The following is a 16,070-nucleotide window of genomic DNA, read 5'->3' as shown; positions in this document are numbered from 1 at the left end:
TTTTGGGTTAAAGGCTGCTCAGATGAGAATGCCTTAAGAATTGTATATATTTTGCAATGTGTAATTGAAACTGCTTGTGAGATATTGCAAGACTGTTTAGTAACAAAATCAGAGTAATCCAAACTGTTTTGGAAGAAAAGTAGCAGTAAAAGAAAGGCCAAAGAAAATGACAAGTAAGAAGTTTGAAAAATATTGCATTGGAAAATTGAATGGCATGGTTAAGAAATTGCACTAGCCCAAATGGACTTGCAAATAGAATGGACTGTATGGCAGAGAGGTTAGAGAAATGACATGAAAAGGAAGATTAACTTTCTATTACCTGTTTGTGCTCTATGGGAAGGAAGTTTACACTCATGGGTCCCCTTCTCGGGAACACTCTCTGCTATTGTACATCCTCTTAGCTTTAAGTATGCTTACTGCATTAACCATTTCCCCCACCAGTCTTTTCCATTCATCCAGCACTATTATACTCTGAAGTATTTCTTTACATCCTTATTTACAAACCCCCTCCAGCAGCCCCTTCTAAGCATAAATACTGGCACCTCAACAAAGCTGATTGGAATAACGTAAGTAAACTCTATTCTTACTTTTCATAGGTAGATTACTGGCTCTTATGTAGTGATGCTTCTGTCTCTGCCATACATATTGCTGAAGTTATTCTTGTAGGATTGGAAGCATTTATCCCCTCTTCCTCCAAGATGACCTCTTTTTCCAGTCCAAGTTTCAACTGTTCCTGCTCTCAGGCCATTCAGGCAAGGGATCAGGCATATCAAGCTTGGAAAAACTCCCCTTCCTCTTATACTCTTATAACCTTTTATCATTGCCCATTATCATTGCAGTTATGTAATCCATAGGCAAAGCATTCCTTTATTCTTTAGTTATGGAGACTGTTGCCATGGCTGCCCCTTTGAGGGAGTTTCTGTTGGAACAGGTGTCAGAGATATAGATAGATATACCGTTCTGACCCTTGTAACAGTCATCCTATTGCTTTGGCATGTACAATTTTCACAGTCTTTGAATCTCTCCTGAACTCCCATATCCTTAGACACCTTGAATCACAGTCTTCTCTATGGTCACCAGTATGACATATGTAAGGTGAGATCCACTAGTGATATTTATATTATACTCTATTACTGTTTCCTTCATCAGCGAGGTGGCGCCAGGAAACGGACTATCCACTCATATATACATATATATACATAAATACCCATACATGTACATATACATACACATACATATGCATATCAACATATACATATATTCATACATATACATACATACTTATTTTGCAAATGTCTGGTCATCATCCCAGAGATTTTGGGGAGTCTTATGTAGTTGCCCTTGACATAGCCAAAGCTTTTGACAGGGTTTTCAGACAGGATATCATATCTTAGCTACTCTCTTTTAGCTTCCCTCATTCTCTTTGCTCCTTCATATTTAGCTTCCTCTTTGGCCAATCTGTCTCTCTGGTTGTTGATGGATCAGCCTCCTCCAACAACAGAGGTGTCCCTCAAGGTTCTGCCCTATCCTCCCACACTTTTTCTTTTTTGCATTAATTTCCCTGCTTTCACAAATAACCAACTGCACTCATATGCTAACAACGCAACTCTGCACTTGTCCACATCTTTCAATGCTGCTCCTACTTCTCTCACTCGATCTACATCTCATCTTGACACAACTTCCTCAATAAACTCAAACTTGGACAGGATATCTCAGTGGGATAAACAAAGATTGCTTAAGTTTAATGCCTCCAAGACCTAGTTTCTACCCATCTTTATATCTTTATATCGAAAGTTCTTTACAACTTTTGTCTCTCCTTTGACAATTCTGTAATTCTCCCTACTGACTCGATGAGCACATTTGGTATTACAGTAACATGCTCTCTTTTTTTGGGGAAACCCCATATTATGGATATTGCTAAGTCTGCCTCAAAGAAATTGGGAGTTCTGTTAAGATGTCAAAATATTCTTCTGAACAGTTGCTCCATTTATACAAAGAATGGATTCATCCTTGTATGGAGTACTGCTCTTACATCCAGGGTGGTTCTAGCTCTGCATCCTCACTTGACAGAGTCAAGTCAGAAGCAGTCTGACATAAACCTTTTCAGGCTGACTTCAAAGCTTACCCCTCTTGCCCTACACTGCATTGTTGGTTCACTTTCCCTCTTCGATAGGTATTACTTTGGTTTTTGCTTCTGAGAGCTGGCTGGTTGTGTGCCCCAACCACTAGCTAGACCACACGATACTTGGCAAGCTGCTGTGTGACATGATTAATATGTCGCTGTTGGCAGCTTAAGGGTGGGTTATTTGGTAACTTTTCCTTTCTCGAGACCTCGAAGCTTTGGAACTCTGCCTTCTTATGTCATGTTCATTAACTATGACCTGATATATTATAAAAGGTTTTTCACTTCCTTCAAAATTCGTAAATGCTTTCCCTTGTCTCGTCTTTTTCTGTTTCATAGTTCTCTCTTTATTTCAGTTAAGGCCCGGCCTTGTTGTGGACTTTTGTCTGTGTCTGGAGCCAAGAAAAAAAAGTAGGGAAAACTGTACCATGGCCGTAATGTTTGTTAGAGATTCTACGGAATGCACCTTCTCTTTCGGGAAAAAGTGTCCCAAATAGTAATATATCATAGTATCAGAAGAGACCTTATTAGGATGAAGCACTGTTACAGCTAAAGAAGCCGCCTTTTTTAGCGGTCTTTACGATTTAGTAGTATTAGTTTTTCATGTGTTTTACTGAAACATGTTTAAGGGTATTTTGAGATGAGTCTGTGAGAGTGGGTAGTGAGTTTTTAGAACATGGAAGGAAAAAATTCAAAGTAGTGAAGAGTGGACTTCTCGTTTATTGTAGTGTACTGCGAGTAGAATTTATGGATTTTGTATTGTTATGTATAACACATCATTAAAGTGAGATAAGTGGATGTAAATAGATGGGAAAAGATAAGGGAAGAGAGAATGAAAGTTTTATTACTATTAAAGGATCCCCTTCTATAAGGTTTCTGCAACTTTTATGGCTATACTTCATGCAAGAGAGGGGAAGTGATGGATTCCTTTGGAACAGGAAGTTACTAAATGAAATTGTACTCCTTTCTTCCATTGGTGATTATACAGCCTCACTAAAGAAGGCCTCTTGCTAGTGGTGTAACCACTTATGAGCAGTCTGGTAACTCTATGAAAGTGTGTGTATTAGGAAGATGTAAGCTTAACTGTTTCTTTCAGAGTTCTGCAGTATGTTGTTAGGATCAGCTTCATTATGATTATACACATCCATAATCTTCAAGGGATAAGAGTGAGTGCTCAAATTACAGAGGTATAAGTTTGTTGAGTATTCCTGGTAAATTATATGGGAGGGTATTGATTGAGAGGGTGAAGGCATGTACAGAGCATCAGATTGGGGAAGAGCAGTGTGTTTTCAGAAGTGGTAGAGGATGTGTGGATCAGGTGTTTGCTTTGAAGAATGTATGTGAGAAATACTTAGAAAAGCAAATGGATTTGTATGTAGCATTTATGGATCTGGAGAAGGCATATGATAGAGTTGATAGAGATGCTCTGTGGAAGGTATTAAGAATATATGGTGTGGGAGGAAAGTTGTTAGAAGCAGTGAAAAGTTTTTATCGAGGATGTAAGGCATGTGTACATGTAGGAAGAGAGGAAAGTGATTGGTTCTCAGTGAATGTAGGTTTGCGGCAGGGGTGTGTGATGTCTCCATGGTTGTTTAATTTGTTTATGGATGGGGTTGTTAGGGAGGTGAATGCAAGAGTTTTGGAAAGAGGGGCAAGTATGAAGTCTGTTGTGGATGAGAGAGCTTGGGAAGTGAGTCAGCTGTTGTTCGCTGATGATACAACACTGGTGGCTGATTCATGTGAGAAACTACAGAAGCTGGTAACTGAGTTTGGTAAAGTGTGTGAAAGAAGAAAGTTAAGAGTAAATGTGAATAAGAGCAAGGTTATTAGGTACAGTAGGGTTGAGGGTCAAGTCAGTTGGGAGGTAAGTTTGAATGGAGAAAAACTGGAGGAAGTAAAGTGTTTTAGATATCTGGGAGTGGATCTGGCAGCGGATGGAACCATGGAAGCGGAAGTGAATCATAGGGTGGGGGAGGAGGCGAAAATCCTGGGAGCATTGAAGAATGTTTGGAAGTCGAGAACATTATCTCGGAAAGCAAAAATGGGTATGTTTGAAGGAATAGTGGTTCCAACAATGTTGTATGGTTGCGAGGCGTGGGCTATGGATAGAGTTGTGCGCAGGAGGGTGGATGTGCTGGAAATGAGATGTTTGAGGACAATATGTGGTGTGAGGTGGTTTGATCGAGTAAGTAATGTAAGGTAAGAGAGGTGTGGAAATAAAAAGAGCATGGTTGAGAGAGCAGAAGAGGGTGTTTTGAAATGGTTTGGGCACATGGAGAGAATGAGTGAGGAAAGATTGACCAAGAGGATATATGTGTCGGAGGTGGAGGGAACGAGGAGAAGTGGGAGACCAAATTGGAGGTGGAAAGATGGAGTGAAAAAGATTTTAAGTGATCAGGGCCTGAACATGCCTGAGGGTGAAAGGCTGGCAAGGAATAGAGTGAATTGGATTGATGTGGTATACCGGGGTTGACGTGCTGTCAGTGGATTGAATCAGGGCATGTGAAGCGTCTGGGGTAAACCATGGAAAGTTCTGTGGGGCCTGGATGTGGAAAGGGAGCTGTGGTTTCGGGCATTATTGCATGACAGTTAGAGACTGAGTGTGAAGGAATGGGGCCTTTGTTGTCTTTTCCTAGCGCTACCTCGCACACATGAGGGGGGAGGGGGATGGTATTCCATGTGCGGCGAGGTGACGATGGGAATGAATAAAGGCAGGCAGTGTGAATTGTGTGCATGGGTATATATGTATGTGTCTGTGTGTGTATACATATGTGTACATTGAGATGTATAGGTATGTATATTTGCGAGTGTGGACGTGTATGTATATACATGTGTATGGGGGTGGGTTGGGCCATTTCTTTCGTCTGTTTCCTTGCGCTACCTCGCAAACGTGGGAGACAGCGACAAAGCAAAATAATTGATAAAAAAAAATAATCTTCATTGTGATTAACCTTATTTTTTTTCCATAGGATGGCCTACGACCTGACCCAACCTCTTTTATGGAGTACTTGCCATTCTTCTTGGAAGATGTACCTTCAGAATCATGCCCAAAGGGTGGTCATGCGGCTTATGGCCAAGCTGTTAAAATTGTTACTGATGTCAAAAATAAGGTAAATTCAAGCTATTTTAGTTCCTAGGACATTTGTACCAAAAATTAGTTGAACTTTTTATCTAGGTCACTTCATAAAGGAAAATATTGTGTAAGTTCCATGATTCCTCTTATAGAATATGATATCAAATGTCAACGGGCTGAGCCAAAGTATGGGAAGTGGTAAAGATAAATGGTGCAGTTGTCAGTTGTGCTTGGCTGTGAATTGTGGGCTCTCATACCAGTATATTGTACATGATAGCTGGAGAGGGAATATATGCAAGCCAGGTCTTTGTTTGTTCCTAATGCTGCTTTGAGAAGCATTTGTATGTAAAAAAATACCTTACCTTCTTGCTCCAGGAGTCTCTTCTCCACAGCACTCAGGAAGCTAACCATTTCCACCAGCTAGAGCACAGGTCATAGATTTTGATGAGGCTATGTTTATTTCTCTTTGGGGCAAGTTCAGGGCAATTGGAGTGTAAGTGTTCATAGTCGCCAAGGTCGAAGCAGCATCTTAGGCATGAAGAACATTGTGATATATTGAAAGAGTGTTTGTAATGTTGGAGAGATGGTTGGTGTTCAGAATGCAGATGGGAAATTGCAACTCATATGTAACTGGAGATTGTATTTTCAGATGATTGTGTCTGTTGGAATGGTGATCAAGTTTGGGTTAGGGGACAATTTTAGTGATTGTCATGTCATTTCCATGCTCAGAGTTTATTATGTTTTATCACTGTGTTTATTGGAGAAGGGGAAATATGTGGGTATGGGATATTGAAGAGTGAGGCAGGGGTTCAGTTTTGTATTTCTACTTACAACTTGGTAGTCACTTATAAAGTTTAGATGTAGACAGTTGAGTGGTATTTTTAACAACCAAGTTCCAAGTATTTTGAGCTGGGAATGTATTCAAAGGATTTTGTCATATTCAAGTATAGTGTGTTTGTGGTTGCAAGGCAGCTGGTGATTACTCTGCATGCTCTTTTTTTGTGATTTGCAGCTTTGATTTATTTCTTTATAATTGGATGGATGACTAGGCAGGTGAAGCATAGTTTCAGGTGCAATGGGTAAATTGTCTTATAGAAATATCTAAGGCACTCTTTTTCTTTTCCAAATCTGGTACCAGTAAGTCTTGTGAGGATGTTAAGTTTACTGGTGGATTCTATCATAATGCTTGTGGTGTGGGAAAGTGAATATCACTTACTGTTACTTATTTGTAGTTAAATGTTTGTACCATAGAAGTTTTGCTATCCTGGGGCCCCATTTGTTGAATCCTTTCTACTTTATTATAGTTTTTTAAACTAATGTATGTTGTCCATATTTAATTTTTTTTCTTTTTTTTTTTATACTTTGTCGCTGTCTCCCGCGTTTGCGAGGTAGCGCAAGGAAACAGACGAAAGAAATGGCCCAACCCCCCCCCATACACATGTACATACACACGTCCACACACACAAATATACATACCTACACAGCTTTCCATGGTTTACCCCGGACGCTTCACATGCCTTGATTCAATCCACTGACAGCACGTCAACCCCTGTATACCACATCGCTCCAATTCACTCTATTCCTTGCCCTCCTTTCACCCTCCTGCATGTTCAGGCCCCGATCACACAAAATCTTTTTCACTCCATCTTTCCACCTCCAATTTGGTCTCCCTCTTCTCCTCGTTCCCTCCACCTCCGACACATATATCCTCTTGGTCAATCTTTCCTCACTCATTCTCTCCATGTGCCCAAACCATTTTAAAACACCCTCTTCTGCTCTCTCAACCACGCTCTTTTTATTTCCACACATCTCTCTTACCCTTACGTTACTTACTCGATCAAACCACCTCACACCACACATTATCCTCAAACATCTCATTTCCAGCACATCCATCCTCCTGCGCACAACTCTATCCATAGCCCACGCCTCGCAACCATACAACATTGTTGGAACTACTATTCCTTCAAACATACCCATTTTTGCTTTCCGGGATAATGTTCTCGACTTCCACACATTTTTCAAGGCTCCCAAAATTTTCGCCCCCTCCCCCACCCTATGATCCACTTCCGCTTCCATGGTTCCATCCGCTGACAGATCCACTCCCAGATATCTAAAACACTTCACTTCCTCCAGTTTTTCTCCATTCAAACTCACCTCCCAATTGACTTGACCCTCAACCCTACTGTACCTAATAACCTTGCTCTTATTCACATTTACTCTTAACTTTCTTCTTCCACACACTTTACCAAACTCAGTCACCAGCTTCTGCAGTTTCTCACATGAATCCGCCACCAGCGCTGTATCATCAGCGAACAACAACTGACTCACTTCCCAAGCTCTCTCATCCCCAACAGACTTCATACTTGCCCCTCTTTCCAAGACTCTTGCATTTACCTCCCTAACAACCCCATCCATAAACAAATTAAACAACCATGGAGACATCACACACCCCTGCCACAAACCTACATTCACTGAGAACCAATCACTTTCCTCTCTTCCTACACGTACACATGCCTTACATCCTCGATAAAAACTTTTCACTGCTTCTAACAACTTGCCTCCCACACCATATATTCTTAATACCTTCCACAGAGCATCTCTATCAACTCTATCATATGCCTTCTCCAGATCCATAAATGCTACATACAAATCCATTTGCTTTTCTAAGTATTTCTCACATACATTCTTCAAAGCAAACACCTGATCCACACATCCTCTACCACTTCTGAAACCACACTGCTCTTCCCCAATCTGATGCTCTGTACATGCCTTCACCCTCTCAATCAATACCCTCCCATATAATTTACCAGGAATACTCAACAAACTTATACCTCTGTAATTTGAGCACTCACTCTTATCCCCTTTGCCTTTGTACAATGGCACTATGCACGCATTCCGCCAATCCTCAGGCACCTCACCATGAGTCATACATACATTAAATAACCTTACCAACCAGTCAACAATACAGTCACCCCCTTTTTTAATATATTTTAATATATTTAATATATCCTCATTTTAGTGTATTCCATGTGTCCACCACTCATCAAACGTACAGTGAAAGTACTTTTTTACATTCTTTGTCAACAATTATCATATATAATTTCTAGTTATATCCTCTGTTCAAGAGGGAGGTGTAGGGGTTGAAAAAGAGGGCAAGTGATATTTAGAATGAGCAAGTCGGTAAACTAATTCAGGGAGAATAAGATGTTTTTGAAGGAGGTTGAAAATAGGCAAAAAACAAGAGAACAAATGGAAAGAACAGTGAATGGGGTTAAGAGGGAAATGGTAATATGTATTGGTAAAGTGAGGAGAAGATAAAGTATTTTTCATGGAAAATTGAATGTGTTTGATGATAGCATGGCAGATGTACAGTGTTTGGATTGGGATGGTATGTGAAGTGTGTTTGATGATAGGGTGACAAATGTAGGGTGTTTAGGTAGGGATGATATGTGAAATGAGATAGTCATGGAGATTGGTTTAGTGAAGAGAGAAGACTAAGCAAAAGCCTTTCATGAGATTAATTGTGGCAAGGTGGTTGGAGTGGATGGTATTATAGTTGAATTTCTGAAGAAAGTGGGGTGGCTGTTGTTGATTGATTAGTTAGGGTTTTTCAGGTTGAGGCCTGGTAGAATGCATGTATAGTGTCATTGTGAAAAGGCAAGGAGGATGAAGATGAGTGTTTAGAATATAGAGGTATAAGTTTGTTGAGTGTACCTGGTAAGATGTATGGAAGGTTAGTGATTGAGAGAATGGAGGCATGTACTGAGAAAATAGAGGCAAGTTCAGAGCATCAGATTAGGGAGGGGTAGTGTGATTTCAGAAACAGTAGAGGATATGTAAATCAAGTGTTTGCTCTAAATCATGTTTTAAAAATACTTAGAGAATTTGATAGAATTATATGTGGGATTTATGGATCTGGAGAAAGCATATGATACGATTAATAGAGATGCATCATGTAAGGTCTTCAGAATATACGGTGTGGGACGTATGCTGCTTAAAGCAGTGAGTTTTTATTAAGGGTGTAAGGCATGTGTACAAGTATGAGGAGAGGTGAGTGAATAGTGACAAGTGAAGGATTGTCTTCAGCACTGGAGTATGATGTATCCATGGTTGTTTAATTTGTTTATGGATGAGGTAGTAAGGGAGGTAAATGAGAGTCTTGGAGAGAGGTGCAAGTATGCAGTCTGTAGGGGATGAGAGAGCCTGGGAAATGAGTCAGTTGTTTGATGATACTGTACTAGTGGCAGATAAACTGTTGAAGTTGGAGACTGAGATTATAAGTGAGTGTTAAGAGAGGAAATTGAGAGTAAAAGTGAAGTTATTAGGTTTAGCAGGATTGAGGGACAGGTTAGTTGGGGTTTGAGTCTGAATGGAGAAGTATTAGAGGTAGTGAAGTGTTATAGATATCTAGGAGTGGATATGACAACGAATGGAAGTGCAGAAGTGTCATAAGGTGGGTGAGAGGGCAAAGGTTCTTGTAACACTGAAGAATGTGTGGAGAGATCTTTATCTGGGAGGGCAAAAATGGAAATGTTTGAAAGTATAGTAGTCTCACTAATTGTATGCGAGGCTATGTGGAGGAGGATGGATGTGTTGGAAATGAAGTGTTTGTGGACAGTATTTGATGTGAAGTGGTTTGATTGTGTAAGTAATAAAAGGGTAAGTGAAAGTTGTGGTAATAAGATAAAGTAAGGTTGAGAGAGCTGAAGAGGGTGTGCTGAAATGGTTTGGACATATGGAGAGAATGAATGTGAGGAGAGGTCAACAAAGAGGATATATGTATCAGAAGTGAAGGGGGTTATTAAGGAGAATGGAGAGAGGAAATTGGAGGTGGAAGGACTGAGTGAAAAAGATTTTGAGCCATTGGGGCCTGAACATGGTGGAGGGTGAAAGGCTTGCATGGTATGGAGTGAATTGGAATGATGTGGTATACAGTGGTTGACGTGCTGTCAGTGGACTTAACAGGATGTGTTAAACACCTGGGATAAACCATAGAAAAGTCTGTAGGGCCTGGTTGTAGATGGGGAGATGTGGTTTGGATGCATTACACATGACAGCTAGAGAATGGATTTTAGCAGATATGGCCTTTCTTCTTCTGTTCCCAGCACTACCTCATGAATGCAGGAAACAGCATTCAAGTATGGAAAAAAAGAATTGTATATACATGAGAGCTAGAGCATGGATATGAGAAGTGAGGCCATTTTCTTTTCAGTTCCTAGCACTACATTGCCAGTGTGGAAAACAGTGAGAAAATGTTCTGGAAAAGAAAAATACTTCTTCTGTGTTTCTTGCATAAGCAAGGTAGCACCAAGAAGAGATGAAGAAAAGGCCTCTCTCACACACATCCATTCCCTAACTGTCATGTGTAATACACCAAATCCACAGCCCTCATATTCACAACCAGTCCCTGAAATCATTTCTGTTGTTTTGGCTTACTACTTCATATGCCCTGTTTCAGTTCATTAGCATCACATTGCCCTCTTTATATTACATCACTCCACTTCACTCTAACCCATACATGTTCTTTACCTTCCTGTTTGTTTTCAGGCCCCAATCTTGTTCACTCTCTCCTTCCATGCTAATATAGTCTCCCCCCTTATCCTTGTTGCTTCCACCTCTGACACATATATATTCAGAACACTGTGTAGTCTTAACACTGACAGATCTGAGCATGGTAGTCTTAATATTGGCAGATCTGAACACTGTGCAGCCTTAAAACTGAGAGATCTGAACACTGTGTAGTCTTGACACTAGTCCCTTGTCACTCATTATTTCCATAAGTCCAAACAATTTCAGCACACCTTTTCTGCTCTTTCTACCATACTCTTCTTATTAAACACATTTCTCTTACCTTTTAGTGTCTGACACATACACCCTCCTCCATAATTCCTCATATATAGCCCATACCTCGCATCCATACAACACCGCCACAGCTACTATACCTTTGATATATTTGTGTTTGCTCTCTCAGAATGTGACCTTTCTTTCAACACATGCTCACTCCCAGAACCCTTCTCTCCTTACCAACCTTTTGACTCACCTCAGCTACCATGGGTCCATTCACTGCCATGTCCACGCTCAGGTATCTATAACACTTCATTTATTCCAGGCTTTCTTCACTTAAACTCACACCCTAGTTAACCTGTCTCTGCACTGCTGAACCTAATAAACTTGCTTTTATTCACATTTACTCTTGCCTTACCTTTTCACACATTCCCCCAAACTCGGACACCAACTTCCAGTTTCTCACTTGAATTTGACTGTGGCATCAGCAAACAACAACTGACCTACCTGCCAGGCACCCCCCCATGCCAACAGATTGCATACCTCCAAGACCCCTGCATATACCTCCTCTACCATCCGCCTGTAAACAAAGTAAACAGCTTTGCTGACATCACACCCTGCTGCAAATTCACCTTCATTTAGAACCACTCACCCTCCTTTTTACTTGATCTCACACATACCTTACTCTCTTGATATAAACTCCTCACTGCTTCTGATAGCTTTCCTTCCATGCATTTATTTGTAACACTTTTCAAGTAGCATCTCTGTCAGCTCTCATATATTGTCTCCGGATCCATAAATGCCACTTGAAAAATCTAGTTTCTCTGAAGTGCTTTTCAGACATTCTTCAAAGCAAATACTTGATCCACACATCCTCTGCCACTCCTGAATCCATATTTATCCTCTCCAGTCTGATGCTCTGTGCATGCCACCACACTCCCAATCACCTCTCTTCCATGTAACTTGCTAGTTACACTCAATAAACTTAACCTCTGTATTTGAACAGTCACTCATGCTCCCCTTGCCTTTATGCATTGGTAGTATACATATATACCACCAGTCTTGAGGCACTTCCCCATGATTCATACATAAATTGAAAACCCTGACTAACCAGTCAGTAACACAGTCACCTGCTTTTTTAAGAAATTGTGAGAAACTGCAGAAGCTGGTGACGGAGTTTGGTAAAGTGTGTGGAAGAAGAAAGTTAAGAGTAAATGTGAATAAGAGCAAGGTTATTAGGTACAGTAGGGTTGAGGGTCAAGTCAATTGGGAGGTGAGTTTGAATGGAGAAAAACTGGAGGAAGTGAAGTGTTTTAGATATCTGGGAGTGGATCTGTCAGCGGATGGAACCATGGAAGCGGAAGTGGATCATAGGGTGGGGGAGGGGGCGAAAATTTTGGGAGTCTTGAAAAATGTGTGGAAGTCGAGAACATTATCCCGGAAAGCAAAAATGGGTATGTTTGAAGGAATAGTGGTTCCAACAATGTTGTATGGTTGCGAGGCGTGGGCTATGGATAGAGTTGTGCGCAGGAGGATGGATGTGCTGGAAATGAGATGTTTGAGGACAATGTGTGGTGTGAGGTGGTTTGATCGAGTAAGTAACGTAAGGGTAAGAGAGATGTGTGGAAATAAAAAGAGCGTGGTTGAGAGAGCAGAAGAGGGTGTTTTGAAATGGTTTGGGCACATGGAGAGAATGAGTGAGGAAAGATTGACCAAGAGGATATATGTGTCGGAGGTGGAGGGAACGAGGAGAAGAGGGAGACCAAATTGGAGGTGGAAAGATGGAGTGAAAAGGATTTTGTGTGATCGGGGCCTGAACATGCAGGAGGGTGAAAGGAGGGCAAGAAATAGAGTGAATTGGAGCGATGTGGTATACAGGGGTTGACGTGCTGTCAGTGGATTGAATCAAGGCATGTGAAGCGTCCGGGGTAAACCATGGAAAGCTGTGTAGGTATGTATATTTGCGTGTGTGGACGTGTGTATGTACATGTGTATGGGGGGGGTTGGGCCATTTCTTTCGTCTGTTTCCTTGCGCTACCTCGCAAACGCGGGAGACAGCGACAAAGTATAAAAAAAAAAAAAAAAAAAAAAAAAAAATTGCATTACCATTTTCTCCAGTCGCCCTGCCACATTTTATCCTCTGCAAGGTTTCCTTTTCCTCTTCTCTTTATAACATTCCGTTAAATCTGCCACCGTCATCAGATTCAGAATTTCTTCAAAGTACTCACTCCATCTCCTCTTTACCTCAGTTCTGCTTGTTACCACTTTCCACATTTTCCACATTTACCAGTATTCTCTTTTGTTCTCTTGTTTGCTTTTTTCTCATACTGTTAACTTCCCTTCAAGTTTTCTTATTATTTCTCAATTTTTTAAGACTCACTCACCCCAAAAGTCATTTGCCCTCTTTACCAGCCCCTGCACATTTCTCTGGATCTCCTTCCACTTTTTCTCGTACATCTCGCAGTCACTCGCACCCCTTCACTAGTATCTTAACTTCCTCTTCCCACCACTCTCTACCCTTTCTTACCTGGCAACTTCCCACCCTCTGCATGCCTCACAATTTTCTCACACATACCAACACTGCTTCTCTAAATATCTCCCATTCCTCACCCACTCTCCCAGCTTCATTTGCTTTCACCTTTTGCCTATCTACACTCGGTCTCCCTTGGTATTTCTTCACACAAGACTTTTCTAAGCTCACTTACTTTCACCAACCTCTTTTTGCCCATCTCATCTTTTTTTCCCAAAAGCTTCTACTAGTCTTCATCCTTGCCTCCACCAGGTTATGTTCAGGTGTCTAACTAGTTGCCCCTCTTGACGCATTCACAAACAAGATTTCTGTCTTTTTAAACCAGGTACTTCAAGTTACCAGTCAGTTTTCTGCACACAACTCCACAAACTGTTCAAAATTTCCATTCACATCAGTGGATACCCCATGCCCGTCAATTGTACCCTCATCTGCTACATTATCCCCCTTTGCATTCAGTTCACCTGACACCACATTCCAGTCTATCCCATCAAAACTGTTGGGACACTCAACTCCTCCCAAAACATCAACTTTTCTTCATTATTATTCTTTTGTCTAGCTGCATAAGCACTGTTAATCAACCACCTCTTGTAATCCACATTCATTTTTACCCACATCACTTCCTACACTTTTCACAAATTTTGACAACTCCTCCTTCAGCAGAAGTGCTATCCTTTCCTTAGCTCTTCCCCTCACACAAACCCCTGACTAATTTAATGGATTTATGTATGTAATTTCTTGTTTTTACTGCAAAATTTTGTCCGCTTTAGCGATGTCCTCAGTCATTCTTGCCCATTCATCCACCATTTGTATACTATAAATGTACATTTTCGATGTCTTTTTTAACAAATTTCAAAATTACTTTCATGTTATGCCATCTGTTTGCACTATCCTTACATCCCTCAAAGAATTGTTCACTGTCCATATCATCAGTCCTCTTCCAAATTGAAAGCCTTTAACGTTTCCTTGTAACTTAAATGTTTTGACCGTGGTACCATCTTTGTTGTTAGAGTGGTAAGTGAGGTAAATGTGACAGTTGTTGGAAGAGGTGAGAGTATGTAGTCTGTAGGGGATGGAGGGGGGGAGGGGCTGGGAAATAAATCAGTTGTTTGCTGATGATACAGCACTGGTGGCAGATTCAAGTGAGACTCTACAAAAGTTGGCGACTGGGTTTGGAAGAGTGTGTGAAAGGAAGTTGAGATTAGATGTCAATAAAAACAAGGTTCTGAGGCTTATCAGGGTTGAGGGACAGGTTTTTTAGGGTGTGAGTTTGAATGGAGAAAAACTGGAGGAAGTGGAGTGTTTTAGATACCTGGAAGTATAGATGCCAGTGAATGGAACCATGGAATCGTAAGTATCATAGAGTGGGTGAGGGGACAAAGGTTTTGGGAGCATTGTGGAATGTGGTGTGGAAATAGGTCATTATCTGGGAGAGTGAATGAAACCATGGAGTCATAAGTGTCATAAAGTGGGTGGAGGGGACAAAGGTTTTGGGAGCATTATGGAATGCGATGTAGATATAGGTCATTGTCTGGGAGGGCAAAGATGGGTATATTTGAAGGTATGGTAGTCCCAGGAATGTTATATGTGTGTATGACGGCTGTAGATGAAAATGTGTGGAGAAAATGACAGTATGTAGTGTGAGGTATTTTGTTCAAGTTGATAATAAAATGGGTAGAAGAGAGGTGACATTATAAAAAGATTGTGGTAGAGAGAGCTGAAGAAGTGTGTGCTGAGATGGTTTGGACATACAGAGACATTGACTGCTAAGATATATGTGTCAGAAGTGGAGGGAACAAGGAGAATGGGGACAACAAATTGGAGGTGGAATGATGGGTTGAAAAACTTTTTGAGCAATCTGGGCCGGAACATACAAAAGGATGAAAGGCTGAAAAGCTTACACAGGATGGAGCGAATTAAAACAATTTGACAAACAGGGGTCACTTGCTGTCAATGGATTGAACCAGGGCATTTGAAGTGACCAGGGAAAACCATGGAAAGATCTATGGGGTCTGATGGCAGCTAGAGAATAGATGTATGCAAATCTGGCTATTCTTCGTCTGATCTTGTTGCTACCTTGCAAATGCAGGAAACAACGATCATGTACCAAAAAAATAATCTTTTTAGCAATAATTCATCTTTCTTTTTTATTAAATTTCAGACAGGTGTTGGAGCCAGCTATTTTATGACATACCACACAATTCTGAAGACATCGAGTGATTATTATGAGGCCCTCAGATGGGCCAGAAACATTTCTGAGAACATCACAAGAACAATAAACCAAGGCTCTGAGGAATCTCAGTACGAAGTATTTCCTTACAGGTAATATTGATTATAGTATTGCAAAATATACATGTTAAACCCAGTGTTTGATTATGGCTCACCTTAAAGACCTATCTTTGAACACAGTTTTAATAAGAACAGGAGGAAACACTTCAGAGGCAACCAGTTTGTGTTTAGAACATAGATAACTTCCATTTCCAACCCAAATATACAAGAATCCCATGGAATATATTGGAAAGGTATCATGCAAATTACTAGAGTTAGAAACCTCTCCAAGAAAA

At 40.8% G+C, this 16,070-nt stretch overlaps 1 protein-coding gene across 1 annotated transcript in view; it reads left to right on the top strand.

Annotated features, from left to right (window-relative positions):
• The window catches only part of LOC139749541 (NPC intracellular cholesterol transporter 1-like), a 247,767-nt gene that overhangs the window by 168,979 nt on the left and 62,718 nt on the right, over positions 1–16,070 (top strand). The window contains exons 18-19 of the mRNA XM_071663526.1: positions 5,092–5,232; positions 15,668–15,828. Of these exons, the coding sequence (XP_071519627.1) occupies positions 5,092–5,232; positions 15,668–15,828 (302 nt within the window). The remainder of the gene's footprint in view (positions 1–5,091; positions 5,233–15,667; positions 15,829–16,070) is intronic.

This window comes from Panulirus ornatus, chromosome 7 (assembly GCF_036320965.1).
Source record: "Panulirus ornatus isolate Po-2019 chromosome 7, ASM3632096v1, whole genome shotgun sequence".
Lineage (NCBI taxonomy): Eukaryota > Metazoa > Arthropoda > Malacostraca > Decapoda > Palinuridae > Panulirus > Panulirus ornatus.
The sequence above is the reverse complement of the archived record's forward strand: the minus strand, read 5'-3'. Positions and strand labels throughout refer to the sequence as shown.